The sequence below is a fragment of the Watersipora subatra genome, chromosome 7, assembly GCF_963576615.1.
Source record: "Watersipora subatra chromosome 7, tzWatSuba1.1, whole genome shotgun sequence".
NCBI lineage: Eukaryota > Metazoa > Bryozoa > Gymnolaemata > Cheilostomatida > Watersiporidae > Watersipora > Watersipora subatra.
The window spans coordinates 33660538-33682374 of record NC_088714.1 but is presented as its reverse complement, the minus strand read 5'-3'; the positions used below and the strand labels follow the sequence as shown (position 1 = coordinate 33682374).

Below are 21837 nucleotides of genomic sequence, written 5' to 3'. Positions count from 1 at the left end.
AATAGATACATACTAAGGTTAGTGATTTAATAGATACATACTAAGGTTAGTGATTTAATAGATACATACTAAGGTTAGTGATTTAATAGATACATACTAAGGGTAGAGATTTAATAGATACATACTAAGGTTAGTGATTTAATAGATACATACTAAGGTTAGTGATTTAATAGATACATACTAAGGTTAGTGATTTAATAGATACATACTAAGGGTAGTGATTTAATAGATACATACTGAGGGTAGTGATTTAATAGATACATACTAAGGTTAGTGATTTAATAGATACATACTAAGGTTAGTGATTTAATAGATACATACTAAGGTTAGTGATTTAATAGATACATACTAAGGTTAGTGATTTAATAGATACATACTAAGGGTAGAGATTTAATAGATACATACTAAGGTTAGTGATTTAATAGATACATACTAAGGTTAGTGATTTAATAGATACATACTAAGGTTAGTGATTTAATAGATACATACTAAGGTTAGTGATTTAATAGATACATACTAAGGGTAGAGATTTAATAGATACATACTAAGGTTAGTGATTTAATAGATACGTACTGAGGTTAGTGATTTAATAGATACATATTAAGGTTAGTGATTAAATAGATACATACTAAGGTTAGAGATTTAATAGATACATACTAAGGTTAGTGATTTAATAGATACATACTAAGGGTAGTGATTTAATAGATACATACTAAGGTTAGTGATTTAATAGATACATACTAAGGTTAGTGATTTAATAGATACATACTAAGGTTAGTGATTTAATAGATACATACTAAGGGTAGAGATTTAATAGATACATACTAAGGGTAGAGATTTAATAGATACATACTAAGGTTAGTGATTAAATAGATACATATTAAGGTTAGTGATTTAATAGATACATACTAAGGGTAGAGATTTAATAGATACGTACTGAGGTTAGTGATTTAATAGATACATATTAAGGTTAGTGATTAAATAGATACATACTAAGGTTAGTGATTTAATAGATACATACTAAGGGTAGTGATTCAATAGATACATACTAAGGGTAGTGATTTAATAGATACATACTGAGGGTAGTGATTTAATAGATACATACTAAGGTTAGTGATTTAATAGATACATACTAAGGTTAGTGATTTAATAGATACATACTAAGGGTAGTGATTTAATAGATACATACTAAGGTTAGTGATTTAATAGATACATACTAAGGTTAGTGATTTAATAGATACATACTAAGGTTAGTGATTTAATAGATACATACTAAGGGTAGAGATTTAATAGATACATACTAAGGGTAGAGATTTAATAGATACATATTAAGGTTAGTTATTCAATAGATACATACTAAGGTTAGTGATTTAATAGATACATATTAAGGGTAGAGATTTGATAGATACATACTAAGGGTAGAGATTTAATAGATACATATTAAGGTTAGTGATTTAATAGATACATATTAAGGTTAGTGATTAAATAGATACATACTAAGGTTAGTGATTTAATAGATACATATTAAGGGTAGAGATTTAATAGATACATACTAAGGGTAGAGATTTAATAGATACATATTAAGGGTAGAGATTAAATAGATACATACTAAGGTTAGTGATTAAATAGATACATACTAAGGGTAGAGATTTAATAGATACATACTAAGGGTAGTGATTTAATAGATACATACGGAGGTTAGTGATTTAATAGATACATACTAAGGGTAGAGATTTAATAGATACATACTAAGGGTAGAGATTTAATAGATACATATTAAGGTTAGTTATTCAATAGATACATACTAAGGTTAGTGATTTAATAGATACATATTAAGGGTAGTGATTTAATAGATACATACTAAGGTTAGTGATTTAATAGATACATATTAAGGGTAGAGATTTGATAGATACATACTAAGGGTAGTGATTTAATAGATACATACTAAGGGTAGAGATTTGATAGATACATACTGAGGTTAGTGATTTAATAGATACATACTAAGGGTAGTGATTTAATAGATACATACTAAGGTTAGTGATTTAATAGATACATACTAAGGTTAGTGATTTAATAGATACATACTAAGGTTAGTGATTTAATAGATACATACTAAGGGTAGAGATTTAATAGATACATACTAAGGGTAGAGATTTAATAGATACATATTAAGGTTAGTGATTTAATAGATACATATTAAGGTTAGTGATTAAATAGATACATACTAAGGTTAGTGATTTAATAGATACATATTAAGGGTAGAGATTTGTTAGATACATACTAAGGGTAGTGATTTAATAGATACATACTGAGGGTAGAGATTTAATAGATACATACTAAGGGTAGAGATTTGATAGATACATACGGAGGTTAGTGATTTAATAGATACATACTAAGGGTAGTGATTTAATAGATACATACTAAGGGTAGTAGTTTAATAGATACATACTAAGGGTAGTGATTTAATAGATACATACTAAGGGTAGAGATTTAATAGATACATATGGAGGTTAGTGATTTAATAGATACATACTAAGGGTAGTGATTTAATAGATACATACTAAGGGTAGTAGTTTAATAGATACATACTAAGGGTAGTGATTTAATAGATACATACTATGGGTAATGATTTAATAGATACATACTAAGGGTAGTGATTTAATAGATACATACTAAGGGTAGAGATTTAATAGATACATACTAAGGGTAGAGATTTGATAGATACATACGGAGGTTAGTGATTTAATAGATACATACTAAGGGTAGTGATTTAATAGATACATACTAAGGGTAGTAGTTTAATAGATACATACTAAGGGTAGAGATTTAATAGATACATACAGAAGTTAGTGATTTAATAGATACATACTAAGGGTAGTGATTTAATAGATACATACTAAGGGTAGTAGTTTAATAGATACATACTAAGGGTAGTGATTTAATAGATACATACTATGGGTAGTGATTTAATAGATACATACTAAGGCTAGTGATTTAATAGATACATACTAAGGTTAGTGATTCAATAGATACATACTAAGGTTAGTAGTTTAATAGATACATACTAAGGTTAGTGATTCAATAGATACATACTAAGGGTAGAGATTTGATAGATACATACTAAGGGTAATGATTTAATAGATACATACTAAGGGTAGTGATTTGATAGATACATACTAAGGGTAGTGATTTGATAGATACATACTAAGGGTAGTGATTTAATAGATACATACTAAGGGTAGTGATTTAATAGATACATACTAAGGGTAGAGATTCAATAGATACATACTAAGGGTAGTGATTTGATAGATACATACTAAGGTTAGTGAGTGTTCGTTCAAGCTCAATTCAAAATTGAATTTAATTTTTTGAGCACTATCAGTAATACGTAAGCACTTGGTCGAGTTTAAGGCTAACAATCAAAGTTTTCCTTCCTAGAGCATATCCAGTTTAGCCATCTTTGCTCTAAAATTATTCACTCACAAATAATTCTTTCAGGCGCAGCCACTCTTATTGATAGGTATTTATTCAAATGAGTATCATTTAAATAAATACAGCTGTTTCGCCATGTCCTCCATTTGCCTAAGAAAGTCTTAAGCACCTGACATCACTGGCTCACCCAACAAACTGTTGCTCAGCATACCATTGTACCAAACAGAGCATATCCATGTTAAATCTCTGCACCCATTCAGTTTTGCTGAATAGATGGCCAAATTTCGTTCAGTTTACATTAAAGACAAAAATTTGATTATAGAATGCTAAAGCCTTGACTTAATGACATAACTGGTGTATAGCAAATATAAAGTGTTATTTCTGAATTACAAAAAAAATTATTTTGTTGGCTTCAACATATTGTTTAATGATTCTACTGGTGTTGCTCTTTAGGGAAACATCGTGTTAGGTTTTATTAAAGTCATCGTATTGATGTCTTATATTATGAGGCACTCGACATTTTGGCATACCTTGAGATTAAACTTTACGATTGGAATGCCGTATTATGAAGCGTATTATCATGTACCATGGTTTCATAACCAGGTTAATTCGCAAATTTTCGTTGTCCATAAGATGGAAGCAGCAAGAATCCACAAGTCAAGTGAACTTTGTTACTCGCAAATACCGAATATTTCACCGAATATTTTTACTGAATATTTCACTCTTGTGAAAGATGGAAATGTCACTTGCAAATGATGCGCTTGAAATGCTGCCCAAGCTATTCATTTTAAACATTCTACACTTAAGTTATTCTCATATCGATTTGAGCAGTTCCAAATGCGTTGATTTGGCTTCAGGCTTCAGGCGTGTGTTAATCCTGTTAATCTCGTGTTAATCCGCAACATGGGCATGTCCATCGAAACACTTAGCACTTTGTAACTCAATGTGCGCACAACTCATAAAAAACACAACTCCATATCATGAAAACTTGGTGATGAAGCATACTAAATGTTTGGTACAGTTGTCTCTCTGATGGAGCAAAGGGTATTTCAGAATGCTTTGCTACCGCACAAGACCTCTGGTTGCTGTATCTGGTAGCGATTTGCTGCGGAGACGAGATCGCTAGTTAGAATGATCATCCAGTAACCTGGCTGTTTAGCAAATTTAGAGTGGTAGCCAGCCCATAGCATCTGGGAGCTACTTGCTCTAGAGGCAGGCGGGCGGGCTGGATAGTCAGGCTATACTATGTAGTGACGACTCAGTCATCATGGAGAGGGTAGTCAGGCCATACTGCTTAATGGCTACCCATTTCAGTAGGCTTCAGGTGGGCCTGGTTTAAATGGGCGGTTCCTGTCAGTAACTCTAAAAAGACACCTGGGAGAGTAGTGCTGCCTTGAAGAAGGCAGCTGTCATTTTGGAGTGCAAACGCTACATTTTGTAACTGCAATTGCATATAGTTGATAATTTTACTCTTATTCCCTATAATACCCTTATATTGTAACCGCCAACAAGGCTTAATATTCTAAATAGTGAGTAAATATTAAATAAGAATTATTATGCATTGTTTCATAATACTTTTATAATTTATCGTTCAATAAATTTTTCTTTTAATTATAATATTAATGAAAATTCAACAGCGCAAAGCGCTTGACAGTTGGCTTCTCTCTGTTCTGGTATATACCTAACTCAATAGACTGAGCATAGCCATTGAAGGAGTAATAGTGTTGTATACTGCGGGAGCTAGGATTGTTCCTAATTCATTCCCTGGTTTGATGACTCATAGCACGAACTTGCTACTAGCTAACTAGCTATCAGGCTGAAATATGTCATCTGTGCCTGCAGATGGAAACAATTAGTAACCATTTAACTGGCTGTTACCCTTCCTTAGTGACAATGTCACACACCATAATATACTCGTGATGTGATGAGATTGAAACTGCATGTATGAGTTTGATTTGAACATTTGCAAAATTCTCCTTAGTCCTACCCATGGGCAGCCAAGCATTGGAGCCAGCGGTAGATGCTATATGTGAAAAGGCTCGTTGTTGTTCTACTGTATGTAGCATTTTCCTCTGGTGCAAGCCATTCACCTGCAAGTCAATTTATCACTTGTCAAGCGGCTGTTGAGGAGGGTTTCTGTACTTGGACAAGTTACTATGCAGTGAAATATTTACTCAGTTTAAAGTTAGTGGTCTAGACTGAACTAGAGTTGGCAGAGCAGGGGTTGGGAGGGAAGAGATAAGACTTGTTCTTATATGACATTCTCACTGATCAGAGCTCCTGTCTAGTATGGCCTGTATCATGCCTGTACTAACAACAGTATCAACCATTGTCCATGCTCCGAGACACCTCTCTTAGCAATAGCTGTAGCGGCCATGTTAAGTTGGTAGCATTAGTTGTAAATTAGTCAAATATGCTTTTTTGTGGATCTTTTCTTTTAGTTTTGCCATTTCTGAAGATATTTGTTACCCGTAATTTCTAGTTTTTTAATTTTTAACAATGTTTAGATTGCTATTTTATGGTGTTTTTGTATTCCTTACATGTAGGGAGTTCCTGTGGTAGTCCTCGATAGAAAATCAGCATATAGAGTATAACTCCACATTTACGGATACGCTTGGAACTAAACGAGTGCATCTTATGCATCCCATTCCTCGTCAGAAATTTTTTCTGACATTTATTACAGCTAGAACATCTGAAGCAACCACCTTCTCACATGAGCAATACTTTTTTAATAGAGATGACCTCTAAACTTGCATCACAAATATTGTGTTGATCCACTTCCGATTGACCTTTACAAGCCCCATGTCAACCCAAGGCCATATTTTTACGGCTCTGCTAATGTATGAACTTTTTGTCAATGACACTTGTGTCATGGATAGTAGTTGTATTATGCAAGTGTGGAAGCTGGCAGTGGTTGCTGTTAGATATAAGGTGTACAATCTACTCGAAGCTAGCACTAGCAGCCTGTGGCTGATTCATTGCTAGGCATTTCCTGACTCAGCACTATCTTTTGCTCGTATTCAGTTTTCTCACTCCTTCCTGTCTCTGCAGGGCCTTCACTACTACCTTCAGCAAATCTGTAGCATTTCCTCGGTAGGTCTATGGCTTTGTGGGAGTTAGCTGGTGAAAAGACTGGTACAGGAAACAGCTTCTGGTCGTTACAATTTGCCAATGTTTGGCAAGAGGCATTGCGCTGATGCCCTGGCCCCTTGCGACTGTATTGGTCGCTCTCGCTTGCCAATGTTTCTGTCTTACGATTCTTTATTCTAACCATTTTTATTACGACTAGCACAGTTCTCTAGAGAACATCTTTACTCGCTTCTTCATTGTAAAAAATATGATCGAAATAGCAATCTTATTGTTTCTGGTAACTTTTCAAAAAGCTAAAACTGCCTTGAGAACTAACTAATATACGAACATTCCTAGTGTTGGTACCGATACCACCCATTAGAAGGTTTGTTCAAAAACACGGATGCCTAACATAGTCAGGGTTATCAGTAGGTCATCGGGGTTTGTTAGAAATGTTCTTTTGACATCGCTGTATGGTGCATTTTATAGAATCAATATGTAAGAAGTTTTAATGGAATCGGTTCATGTTGGTAACTCCCATTATCCTTGCAATGAATTGCAAGTGCCTGTTTGTCTGATGGCCGCTATATCATTCAGTTCTTGATTTGATTAATAATAGTCATATATGTTTAATTGTGAACTGTGTGTAGCAATTTATCGAGAAAGAATCGATAGATTTTAATAACATTGATATGGTTAGAACTTTAGGATTACCTGAAATTTTGTCCTACATTTGTATCAAATGGCAACCGTCATCTATGGGATTATCTAAGATAAACGCCACCACTTTCTGTTACCCGGTCCATTAGTATGCATTTACTTGTCAATATACTAGAACACCATCATATTAGGGAGTACTTATAAAACTATCCCTAGTATCATTAGTCAAACTTTGGATTATGCTAGGTGATTGGGTGGCACAACCTTTGTGGTCAACCCTTTGGAAAGAATCGCAATAGGAGTTGCCCCACATTCACAAGTTATTCACATTAATGCAATAGAACAGCTAATGGAAATAAACTTTTTTGTTATAACTGTTTTCTGTAAAAAATTACTTTAAACCTAAGCATCAGGTAATTCGAGATCGCAAGATTATTGTTATAATGGCCTCTCTGAAGCAGTACTAATGTTATGCAGAAACTTGGAAAAATGTAGCAACTATACTGGGTTGGCTAGTTAGTAGAAATTTCCTCTGTCAGCTTTGCAGTTTGAACCATAATCCTCACTGTAGAAGATTCATAAGTTAAGGAGCTATTAAAATACCAATATTCCAGCAGTTTTATGGTTTGTTAGTAATTAGCCATGCTCAGTGAAAGTTAATAGTGGCCATATTGGGGATTAATTTCCTTCTAAAACCTGTGGCTGCAATTTCGACGACAACGTTTTTAATAATGTTAGAATGGTTGCTATCAAATCGGTGAAAACATAGCGATTACTGGTTGTTTGGCTACAGGGAAGTTAGCACACGCACACATACCTGAAGAGACATGTTGGTCACATGAAATATTAACATGTTTAAAGGTTTACACTTTCCAGGGGCATAATCTAATGCCAGACTGCTGTCAATTCATTAGCGCCTTTCATCTTATGACTTTCCCATTGGGTACTCGGTACTAATAGAGCATACACTGATATTATTGTTGTAAGTGCAACATTAATTTTAGATTGATCGGTTCTTGTTAACTCATAAAGAGACAGACTTATAACGGCTGACTGACTGCTGACCATCTCTTTGCCTCGCTAATTGTTCTACCGCGTCATGTTGGATCATTAGCGACTCGTCTTCAAAATGTCCGGTTTTTCACGCTTAATAATCCAAGGTGCTTGAGCTGAAGTTGCTATGAAATATCAAATCAATAATTTAGCCTGAAAATATTATTTAGGAACAACTATTTTCAGCTTGTTCTAATTGAGAATTAATTGCAATTTGCATCCATATATGGTCTGTAATCTGATACATGCTTCATGCAATGAGCATCTAAGATTGCTCCTTCATAGCATTCAATACATCTCATGCGCAAAATTAAAAAAAATTATACTTTAAAAAAATGCTTTCACAAATGACCAAACATAGTAGCCTATCTTTTGACAAATAAAAAGGTTAAATTCCAATGATATTCAGTTTATGGTAAAGATGATGCATTGTAATATGTGCCATGATGAAAATCAATTTAACAATATTTAACAGTAAATAAAGTTGTTAAAGCTTATTACTATTAAAATCATCGATAGAAGTAACCCAAAAAGTGTCTTTGGTATTATAAATCAATAGTGATGATTTAGACAGAATCGGTTACCAATTGTGCAGTTTAGAAGTTTGTGAGACTATTTTGGCAGGCACGAGAATCAACAAAAGTTTTTGACTCTGGCTGTCTACAATCCTCTCTGTATGGGAGAACTTCCTTCAATTATTGTTTAAAAAAATAAGGTTTTCACATACAGTAGGATATCTTCAAAACATAGAAACAGTGTTTGTGATGGAAAAGAGTAACTATACAACTGCTTTTGCGAACTTGTTATCACTTATACTTGTTGTTGTTATATTTATATATACTCAGTAAATATGTTATTTGCTATTTCTAAACATTTCCCATATTGTCATTTAAAACTAGTTAATTATCTTAACAGGCGCTTCATGCCGAAATAGGCTCTCAAAGTTCTGTAGTATTTGAATGCGCAGCAATAAGTTTTTCAAGTGAATACAAGTAATTTACACATCAACAACTTAACAAGTACTATTTTTTTAATTTTGAATTAGCTTTTGAGCACGATGTCACATTTCAGGTGTGGAGCTGACTACATGTAGTGAAATGTGATACAATAGGCAAATATCAGCTTTGTAACTGGCTTATAGCTCAGAGTTTAGTACATTTCTATTCTTGTTCCTAGCAGTTGGTGGCGATCATAGATTATGATAAACGATGAGATAAGATTTCATTGATCACAATTATTTATAGCCCTGTATTTGATCTTGTTGGTATTGGTATTGCGAAATATGCTGTTATCTGGTATTAATATGATAGTCTGTATCAGAGAAAATACCTAAGTATGTTTGTATTTAAGGTGATGTATTTCTAAATAACTTTTACGATGGCTTCTTAACTACCAAGGAATTGATATGTCCAATATGGCTAAAATCTTTACTAATAGACTACCTAATTTCATTAGGATTAGGATGCTGTTAGCGATGTTGATGACAATCTGTCTGGGCGTGTTATGTCATATGCGCTGTGATATCACAATTCATATATCTGTTGGAGCCTATTCTTAGCAGAAGTCTGTACTGTATACACCAAATCATTTAAGATGAATTTATAATGAAATTAACAATTGTTTCTGTTGATTTCATTGCTATATTCTCATTGCTATATTAGTGCCTGCCTTTGCATATCTTTGCTATAAATTATAGGTTTTGGTTTTCCTTGTTTTTTGCAGTTCTAAGGAGAGGCTGTGTGAATCTGATTATTTTATCAATACAAAGGAGATGAATGGAGGTTTGTCCGGTAGTGATAGCACGCGATCTGGTCATCCTGACAACTCCAATGATTCCTTTTATAGGTAAGTATGTCATTCTGTCCTTAGAGTCGATACCTTTATTCTCCAAGGATTATGTCAACAGATCAAACTATTAGTTCAGTGAAACCAGGTCATCACATAACTGTTGATTATACAGCTGATGTGCAGTAACTAGGTCATCACATAACTGTTGATTATACAGCTGATGTGCAGTAACTAGGTCATCACATAACTGTTGATTATACAGCTGATGCCCAGTACTCCATCTTTTTCAAATATCTCATAGATTTAATTCATTAGCACTTTACTGTGTGACAGCGAGAGTAATTCTCTCGTTGAGTATACTGGTCTTACATCACATGAGACTCATTTTATTTGGCTATGAAAAGCACTCATTTGCTATAGCGTAAAACCTCAGTTCCTTGGCTGCGTTCAACTTTGTTGATAACTAGTATATAGGCTGAGCTATAGCAAGAAACTGAAGCCTTGTATAAATCTAGAAAATTCAGACTAGGTGAAATTTGTGATAACCTCAGCACTCCTTAAAAGGTGATATACAATGATCAATTATTTTTGTATGGTTCAGAATGTGAATTAGATTAGGAACAGTGAGATGAAGATATTAATATGGATGGTTTTTATAAAAAGGAAATGGTGGTGATCAATTACTAAAAAATGTTTGGCTTTGTGATAGGAATAGGTAGGTTAAAAAGACGACTGTCATGTCAGGATGAATTTGAAGTTGCGATTCAAATTCATCCTGACATGACTGTCAGGATTTTTAATGATAAATAAACTGTGACAGTAGCTTCACAGCTATGGACTGTATTACCTACTGTAAAATTACTGAAAGGGGTCAGTTGCAGGGATGATAACAACTTATTAGCTATCAGACTTCAATGTTTTAAGGTGAGACAAGGCAAAGTCTATGAATTTATTGAAAATTGTTATGGGTAGACAACTTCACTTCAGTAAAGCGTGGTTTGCTTGAGTTATGGCTGATAATTGGTTCATCGCGCTTCCGTACAAGCAGGAGCACTGGTCAATGGTAAATCCGAAAATGGGTTATAATTTTGTGTCGACTATCTAATCAGCTAATTGAGAGATGCAACGCTCTGGGCAACCCCTGATTATCACATCTTTTGTCGCTGAGCAACCGCTGATTATCACATCTTTTGTCGCCTGAGGCTTCGGTAGAAGTTTGTTTAAGATAACCTAATGTTCGTCGCAAAAACTAAATCATATTAGTATTATCTTGTTAATCATTGTTTATAAGAGTTTGTAAGAGCTAGTGAGTGGTTATTACCATAGCTCAAGAGTCAGCAAAATTTAATATTAGCTGATTTCTTGTTTATTTATGAGACTTGAATATTGCAACACCAGCGCCTTGGGAATTATTTTGTTTGGTTTCACAAAATGTGAAAACGGCCCAATTTTAAAATTTTTGTTATATATTAGATAATGCATATTCAGTAATTAAAATGGTTAACCGTCAGCTTTTCATCATTCCATTGCACACATAGCAGATTACCGCAAGCAAATATATAATGTTTTTGGTATATCGGTAACTTTACCTTGACATTATTAGTACAACGAAGTAGTCCAAGTTCTTGTACCATACCATCTTTGAGTCTTGTTCACACTAAGCACACGTAATACAGTGGACCCTTGCCATACGATTTTAACTCGTTCCAGTGTTGGCATCGTAAGGCAAAAATACTATATAGAAGAGTAAATAGAAACCCATAGCAATTATCTAATGCAAACACCCACTGGTAAAATCATCAAAATTGTGTTTATGTACTGTACATATTAGAAATTAGTAACAAAATAGTATGCTAACATTAGTAACTATAGTTACCTACAGTAACTTTAGTGTGTATTCAGTAGTTATGATCTGCAATAAAATGTAACGTTACAGCGTAATATGTGCAGTACATACAGTAGAGAACTCTTACCTTCGAGGCAGACTTATAACATAAACCATGAATTTAACCTAACCATTAATTTAAGTGTGAGTATGTATTGTTAGCTATTCTACTAAAATTAGACTTTGTCATCTGCTAAAATTTTATCACCTCTCTGTTTCCGGTTTCATTTTTACTATAACTATTAATAACGAACAATGCTGAACTGAGAGATCGATCATCATATTTCTTTCATGCGTTGTGGGAAGGGTTTCAGAAAATTGCATATCGGCATATTCGTTATTCCAACATAATTAGCACACCGAATCCTAAATGCAAATTTTGAGAGAAGTTTTCGTTGATAATGTATGGGGAAAAATATTTCGTATGGAAAGGGTAAAAGAACATCATATTCTATCTACATCGGAAGACGAAAAAATCGCCTAACAGGGGCATCGTAACCCGAGGGTGCACGGTACTGAGAACTCTTGAGGGCATGAATTATTGTCGTTATAAGGCCCACTTCAGGTCTAGTCCATTAGGGGCAAACCTCTGAATGTGCAATTGTGTCAGGGTTGAGTATGATGAATAGTACTCTTAGGGCTACTGTCACTTTTGCTATAAGGTTTGTGCCCATCCCTCCATCTATGCACTGTAAAGCTAGGTTTTCTTTTCGAAATAAAATTAGTGGTAGTACGACTAGGTAAGTGATTAGGGGAAGAATCTCCATTATGTGATCATAACCCCCATGTCATAGGCTGCATCATAATATGCTCCATTATGTGCTCATAACCCCCATGTCATAGGCTGCATCATAATATGCTCCATTATGTAATCATGACCTCCCCATGTCATAGGCTGCATCATAATATGCTCCATTATGTGATCATAACCCCCATGTCATAGGCTGCATCATAATATGCTCCATTATGTGATCATAACCTCCCCATGTCATAGGCTGCATCATAATATGCTCCATTATGTGATCATAACCTCCCCATGTCATAGGCTGCATCATAATATGCTCCATTATGTGATCATGACCTCCCCATGTCATAGGCTGCATCATAATATGCTCCATTATGTGATCATAACCTCCCCATGTCATAGGCTGCATCATAATATGCTCCATTATGTGATCATAACCTCCCCATGTCATAGGCTGCATCATAATATGCTCCATTATGTGATCATGACCTCCCCATGTCATAGGCTGCATCATAATATGCTCCATTATGTGATCATAACCTCCCCATGTCATAGGCTGCATCATAATATGCTCCATTATGTGATCATAACCTCCCCATGTCATAGGCTGCATCATAATATAAACAATGTCTGAATATGACCCAGTATGAATCAGGTTTTAGTTTCCTAGGGCAAGCGTTTTTCTGACTATTGATATCTTGGCAGCACAGGGTTTTTCATCTACTTGCTGCCAGAGGATAAATTGTAACAGTTGTTACACTTCCGGTAGTAGTCTTGCTGCTTATAGCTTAACCAAATACCATTTTATTTTGTTTATAAACAGCTGATAGAGTATTTTTTCAGACTGCTTTAGATTTATGATGCAGGTTCTTGTAGAGTTGTAAATCCTTTAGAATCCTAGTTTACTATTTGGGATTTCTAACAATGTCCCAACAGTAAGTCAAACAATGTCCCAACAGTAAGTCAAACAGTGTACCAACAGTAAGTCAAGCAGTGTACTAACAGTAAATCAAACAATGCGCCAACAGTAAGTCAAACAATGTCCCAACAGTAAGTCAGACAATGTCCCAACAGTAAGTCAAACAATGTACCATCAGTAAGCCAAACGATGTTACAACTGTAAGATCAAAAGACGTATTTCATCATCATGACAAGCTTATGAAAATGTCTTCAACACAAAAGTGCTTCGTACATTTAGTCACTATCTATGCCAGAGTGCGTTTAAAATCTATAAATCATTGAGAAACATTTTATACTAGCACACTTTATGGCATACATTTTCAAGTTCATAAAATAAGAGCGTGTCTTGTAGCAACAGTATTTGTTACAGCCAACTCTCTCTCTAGAGTTCATTCATATCTATGATCTTGTTCCCTCAAAATGCTTCACTTGCCATGTTTACAATAAAGCTTGCTGTCTATATTATTCTCTCCTTGTACCCCTAGTTTTTGACTGCTACTCTAAAATCCTAAAATCCTACTTATTTTAGTGTATATTTGGTTTAGTGTACCGTGAAACTGTTAACAATCATTCTGATTAAAAATTGATGTTTTTATGGAAATACACAGACTATGACATCATGTTTACAAGACATACAAGGAAACATTGATATTATGGCTCCTCTGAACATTTCCAATAAATTTTCAAATATTTTTGATATGAATCATCACCAATGTTGTGAGGTCTTCCCTGTTCTAGATCAAGTTGACGACTACACAGTGATAACATTATATGTTTAATCAGAATTTTATTTCCATAGAGCCAAGCTAAGGGAGGGTTTTGTGGACTTGAGAAACTCCTACCATCAAAAGTTTAACCAGCGTGGTCCCCGACTGAACAACCAAGCCCCAAATGCCAGCTATGCGAGTCAACCAGCACTGCAACCGAGAAGCCGCCATACAGAAGGCTCGCGACCACTTAGCATGCATGCATCTGGTGAGTGAAGCTCCGTTCATCCTTTGTGTCATTGATAGTCTCCTCATCTTCATCTGACGACTCTAGTCGTACATTAGTTCATATCCTTCTTTTCATTCTGCTCGGGTTTAAATGTTTTATCCTTTCATTTTCATACCTTCATCACCTCACAGCCTCTGCTTGACTCTCTGGAAGCTCATCTTACTCAAGATTGTTTTCTCATTGTGTTTTTTTGTGGTTGTGTTTTGTTGCTCAGTTGTTATAGGCACCGAGTAGGCAGTGGAAAAATAGAGGAAATGGCTTCAGTTTTCTCATGTGAACTTGTTGTTTGGTTGAGAGATATTTCTGGATTTTGTTAATGGCGTATCCAGATATGGTATGGTGTACCAGGAGCTTTTACTCGTGCTCTCTTCCTGTTTAGATTTTTTGACACATTTTGTTGTATTCCTAGGAAGGTTGCAAAAGTCATAAAAATGAATCATTTGATAAGTCTTCTAGTACAAATGCTTACTAGTTACTAAGCATTTGTACTACTATTCTGTGTATTGAAAGGGATCATAAACCTATGTATGTGTTTATACCATACAGTTACTGCTTTTTTGAGTGGTTGTGCTGATGTCGAGTGCTTGTGTGGAATAACACTTGCAAAATATTGCAACAACAGAATGCGAGAGAAGACAAGCCCAACTAAGCCGACATGAGATTAGGTCTTTCTATAGTTCAACACCTTCTGGTATGCGTATGCCAGTGTAACAGTGTTGGTTGATGCTCAAATTTAGCCCATTTTAGAAAAATAATGAATTTCATGAAATATTAATATAAGTGCTTTTTCCCACCTAGTTATGAGTGTAATTTCTTTCAGAGGTTTGAAGTTGGGTAGGTCTAAGGTAGCTGAGTAGTTGTTTTTTAATATACAGCTACCATAATATACAGCTACCATAATATACAGCTAGCATAATATACAGCTACCATAATATACAGCTACCATAATATACAGCTACCATAATATACAGCTACCATAATGATGGTTTTACCTGAATTAAGCCTTGTTTTTTCATCAATTTACCCAGTGCATGTTGCTGTTGTTATCAGCACTTGGTCCACCTTGTTGGTGCTCTGTTGCTGTTGTTATCAGCACTTGGTCCACCTTGTTGGTGCTTGCATTTCTTGGTTAATGCTGAACGATTGCACTTTTGACATGTGTGGAAAATATCTGCAACGAATTCACCTTCTTTATAATAAATATTATTATATCTGATAGATATCAAGATAGGTCCAATATTATGATAATAGAGCACCGTAGTTGTGTTGAATGTTCTGGCTTTATATAAATCTTATGTAAGAAATACTTGGTCAGATTTTACTGCCAAGTGATGTTTTACAGTTTGAATTTGCTTAACATTATATGGAGCTACTGTACATGACATAAATTTAGTTGGCAAAAGGTCTATAGATGTGAAGCCAGTAAAATATAGCTGCTGACTGACTTCTTGCCAACAACGATCACTAGGAATGGAATCTAGGTGATGCCTAGGTCATGATCTAGGTCAGATCTACGATATGCTCGTGAAAGAACGTTGACTCTCAGATATAGATACAAAATGTTGCGCGCGGTAGTCGTATGGTCACAAAGCAATAAATGGTAAAACTAAAAGATGAACGAGTATAACAGAGATACACATCTGTGCGATTTGCCCATTCCACCAAACTTGACCAGGTTTTGTCATAGCCGCTACATTTATTACTTCACCGCTCAGCAACGTTGCCTTAGAATGAGATATTTTGGCCTTGTTGACAAAAAGATCAATTTTGTGTAGTGCCCTGGACCAATTGACAAATATTATTATCTTATTATTTTAGCAAGGTCAATCTTTTAGGGGACCAACCTAATTTTAGTCATGGATGACGCCTAAATGAAACCATGCCCTATGTAGGCAGCTTTATAAAATTATTAGCAATCTTTTCTCAACTGTTGCCGTTATATAGTGAAAGTAACTGTCTGCATTCACTGTTTACTAGTAACTGATGATATTTGAAGGGAGCAAACTGCTCCAGTAACTTCCAAGTACCCATGTATTGCTCATAGTTAGAATAGTTTCACCTGTTGATGTATCTTTAATATTACCTGTGTTTATCTCTGGAATGTCTTGTTATCCAGGCATATTGTCACAGTGCCGCTAACCACCTTTTTATCATCGTTAATCACCTTTTCATCATCGCTTGCCATTCTTAATCTTACATATTGAGCGTCCATCTTTGTACTTTCGCTTGTTAGAACTACCAAACATGTCTCTCCACTGCATTTAGAGGTTTTTAGTACTTGTAATTTCTGGTTGTATTGACATCTGTATGGGGTCATGTTGCTTGCACACCAGTTGCTTCTTGAGGGAACTCTTTTGTTTCATCACAATGATCCCTTAGTTATTCTGGTCAATGAAGTCCAGTTTTGTCCACAAAAAGTGAAAAACCCTCTGGAGGCATCAATTGTCCATTTTTTACATGCGTTGGATCAAACGTAGTTTCTATATTGCGAACCAGTGTGTGCCACTTTAATTAAAATATTCGTTTGACCATGTTACTAGACCTGGAGCAACGGTTTGGACTGACCTACTCGTTCAGCTTTCTTACTGTAAGGAAAATGCTCCAAGAAGATACACTGCCAAAAATGATTCGTGCGAATAACCTTTACTTACGTAGGCTTTTAGAAACAACAAGCTAGTCCAGATATGTTTGTTTTTTATTCTAGTTGTTTATCTAAAGAACCAGGAGGCTATTACCTCAATTTTTTATTTGTTCCAACGTAAGTTAACTGTGCTCCTCCTTCTGCCAGAACAGCAGCTACTGTAAGTTGACTGCGTTCCTCCTTCGTGTCAGAACAGCAGCTACTGTAAGTTGACTGCGTTCCTCCTTCGTGTCAGAACAGCGGCTACTGTAAGTTGACTGCGTTTCTCCTTCGTGTCAGAACAGCGGCTACCGTAAAGGTGCAGCCACACGTAACGAATTATTCGTTCATTCTGACTGAAATCACGAAATGAACGAATTATTCGGCCGAAATTCACAGAATTATCTGAGATGTGCATGCACACCGAAATCGTCGATGAAACGCTTTTAATTGGCTTAATTGGAAAATTATTAGCGAGCACGGTTCCAGCAGGTTTTACACTTTTATATAGTCCAAGACACGTATAAAGACACACAATAAAAGTATCAGCGCAACTCGACATAGTACATATGATGCAGCTGCTTAGATTGCACTATTGTTGATTCTTTATCTTTTGGACACTATGGCTACAAATAGTGCCTTTTTCAATAATAACATTTTTTAGTAGTAAACGTTCCGTTGCAGAAACAGTTGCCATTTTTAGCGCATCTAGCCGGTTACATGGTATGTATCAGGTTGAATTGTGCTGATACTTTCATTGTGTGTCGCGGTACATGTCTTGGACTATACCAATGGCAAAAGCTGCTAAAATTGCGCTCGCTAAGTTTGTTCAACCAATTAAAAGCGTTTTGTCGACGATTTCGGTGTGCATGCACAGCTCAGACAATTTTGTTCATTTCGTGATTTCGGTCAGCATGAATAAATAATTCGTTTATGCTGACCGTCACAAATTATTCGTTTATCTCGTGATTTCGGTCAGAATGAATCAATAATTCGTTACGTGTGGCCGTACCTTTAGTCTGTGAGAGTCAGAGACCGCCAAAGATCAGATCTGATGTTATGAGGATCACTGTATATCTGTATTTTTGAGTATCTTCTTTGAGTATCTGTCTAACACATTCTATTACACTCTGTACATCTCTTTTCGCTAGCATATCCACCCATCTTTCTCCATTATAGTATCCACCCATCTCTCTCTACTAAAGTATCCATCAATCTCTCTCTACTAGAGTATCCATCTATTTCTCTCTACTAGAGTATCCCCCTATTTCTCTCTGCTAGAGTATCCATCTATTTCTCTCTACTAGAGTATCCATCTATTTCTCTCTACTAGAGTATCCATCTATTTCTCTATACTAGAGTATCCACCGATATCTCATCACCAGAGTATCTATTCATCTCTGTCTCCACTAGAATACACAACCATCTCTCTTTGATTGTGTATTTATTCATCTCTCCTCATCCCCACCTTACGGACCTATTTTTTTTCCACTAGAGTACCGCAACACGTATGACTCAGTCAGAGAGCAAGACTATGGCACATCTTCCTCTAGGCACTCGGCTGACTCACATCCTAGTCCGACCCCACCTCTTTTTCGTAGCAACAGCGATCTTCACCTGGACAACAACGCTCAAGCCTATCAGCAGCCGTTGCGTAAAGATTTTGGCAGTGCTGACCTTGTGGAGCCCAAACACGCCGGTGAGTCATGCAATTAATTAATATACTGGAGATGAGGGGTGAAGGCTGAGAGGTCTTTGCTTGGTGGAACCGAGCAGGTTCTACGAATCCCTATTTGTATGCATGGCTATTTGGGTTGCCTTTGGCATTTTTAAAGCTATCCTTCGTTTTTTCGTGACATCATTTTATCGTTATTGCCCATCTTTACAGACAATTTTATTGCTAAAAACACGAAGCTTTTGTAATGAATTTTTGAAAACGATGCTTTCATTTGCAATTTTTTTATTACAGTATCAAAACAACACCAAAAAGTACTAGTAATAAAAGAAAAACGATCGTTTTCTACAAATATGGCGGCTTTTTCGTGAACAAGTGCATGTGCAAACGACTTGATGACGTCAAAAAAACGATGGATAGAATCATAAGGACTAGATACATGTCATTTACAGTGTCTTATGCCTAGCTTACAATGGCAGGGTATAGACTGAGGCCTTATCTTATTATGTTAGTGTGTGATTGTTTATACAAACATGTACAAGTCCATTTACTACCTGATAATCCTATGACCAAATCGTCTTAAGGAAATTTATTTAAACAAGTAATAGTTAATGAGTAACAAGTTTGGCTGAATATAGTGAAATCAGGCGGTGTGATATGAAACATTGTCTGTTCGTTTTGCCGACGTGTTTAGTCTAAAAGAGAAAACAACTCTTCGCATCATTTTTTTGTGTGACAGACAATAGCTTAGGACCCATGTTACCAACCTTATTAGCTATTTGTGCTAGTAGGCATATATACTCAGACATTTATGTAGTAGTCTCTGAGACTACCTCATGTTTTGACATACGCAAATGCAGCTATCTATCGATAAACTCCTGAAAACCCAATCGAGGAATAGAACTTCTCGCAACTAGTGAACGCTTTCTCATGTCATCATGAGTTAACAAGTCGATCAAGGATGAGTGTTGTTAAAACTGCGGGCTTAATTGTTAGCTGACTTAACTATCTCCCAATATTGGAGACCCAAATAAGAATAGTATTTGGTATTTAAATGAATAATTATTACTTATACAGTCATATATCGACATACAAGCTTAATGTGTTCTGGAACTGAACTTGTATGTTAATGTTCTCACATCTCAAAGCGGTGTTTGTTATGTAGACAACCAAATACAAATCAATCCGTTCCCATCTTCTGAAAAACCACCTAAAAACATGATATTACAATCGTAAACCGTGTTTTAATTCTTCTAATACACTACCTACGCTCAAAAAGTAACAAAGACCTACTTAGTGGTTATGGTCTCCTATAAAGTGTAACATTATTATGTACAGTACTGCATGGAGATTTTGCCTTCAAGGCAAGTGTAGTGGCTAACGGAGATATGAGAGACTTCATGCCAACACATTCTGTACGCTACACTTTAGTGACACTATGTAACAATATAACCTTTAAATTTAACTTTTATGAATTTAGCCTGCTAAACAACCACTTAAAATATGTTTTCATCTTACACTAATCTTAATTCTAAGTGCGTTTTCATTTTTATTATCTTTCGGCTTGGCCCTTTTCAAATTTCAAACTGATCTGCCGAAAAAGGCCGACAGGTGTGGTTCTCAAAAGCAGCCTCTCGCATACTTGCCACTTGAAAACTGCATCGCGAACCATATGAGCATTTCATACGCTCATATTTTAAAATTTTCTCGTATCTCAAGGCAAAATCTTGCTCATAACTTTGCTCGAATCTCAAATCCCTCGTATGTTGGGTCGCTCGTATCTCAAATCCCTCGTATGTCGGGGCACTCGTATCCCAAATCCTTCATATGTTAGGGCACTCGTATTTCGAATCTCTCGTATGTTAGGGCATGGGTATATATCAAATCTCTCGCGTGTTGGGGAACTTGTATCTCAAATCCCCCATGGTATGGTTGACGGCGGAACTACTTATCTTTGATGAGCAATGGTGTGGCTGCCGCCACCCCCCCCCCCTTAGTCTCGCTTATCCACACACAAGAACAGGATATGTGGTCGAACCTTCAAGTCTGTTCGTAATGTCACTGACAACTTCAAGCTGACTCCAGTCTAAGAGTTGGCTATGGCTGTTACTAGTGTGCGTGTATCACCTATGACTTGAGTTTTGTCTAATTTGTACAGTAGGAGAATAAAACACTGACGCTGGTCTGGCAATAATATAAAAAGTTACTTGATAAAAACAATATATATCTGGTCCTGGTATCTATTATATCCTGCATTGCGCAATATTGATGACATCAGAAGGCTGTTGCTAGGGGGAGTTTTAAAGCTTCAATGCGTGAAGTAATTGAACATCGCAAGTGAGAGTGATAACCTGAGATTCACAGGAAACATACTAAACTCGCTCCCAACCGTCACATATAGTACACTGGTTACCTAGTTGTACTTTCCACTCTACTCCAAAACTCAAAGCCCAATAGTTCTATAGAAATGGTAACTAGCTTTCCGTTTCTTAAATTTTATGTCAAATTATACATATCCTTTTAATGTTGTCGACTTATCTTAATGCAAAGTTATCTCTAGTATGTTTTCCGTATCTTGTTCAGTCATTAGTTTTATATGCTGCCATTTTTCCTGGCGTATAGTAATACGAACGATACGTTGTACGTATTAGAGTAAACTCATGTGCTTTTGGGATATTTGAGAAAGGCGCCTAGTTTGGCAAGGAAAGGGTTGGTTAATGAGACGCAGAGTTTTCTTCTAATTGGCTGAAAAAGATTGAATTAATGTTAGTTTGGAAGTGATAAAACATGTGTTAAAAACAAAAGTCAGAGTTGTCTGCTCTTTGCCTAATGTGAGTTTGAAAAAAGAGGAGACAGTTTGTCGCTTTGTATTTATCGCTGAACAATATAAAGTTGTCTGCTGCGGTATATAGTTTACCAGACCTAAAGTTACCTGTGGTATATAGTTCACCAGA

The 21837-nt window shown here is 35.7% G+C and overlaps 1 protein-coding gene across 1 annotated transcript in view; it reads left to right on the top strand.

Annotated features, from left to right (window-relative positions):
* Window positions 1-21837, top strand: part of LOC137401181 (signal-induced proliferation-associated 1-like protein 2) — a 93121-nt gene that overhangs the window by 18350 nt on the left and 52934 nt on the right. Inside the window, exons 4-6 of the mRNA XM_068087566.1 lie at window positions 9937-10059; window positions 14392-14567; window positions 18704-18907. Coding sequence (XP_067943667.1) covers window positions 9937-10059; window positions 14392-14567; window positions 18704-18907 — 503 coding nt within the window. The remainder of the gene's footprint in view (window positions 1-9936; window positions 10060-14391; window positions 14568-18703; window positions 18908-21837) is intronic.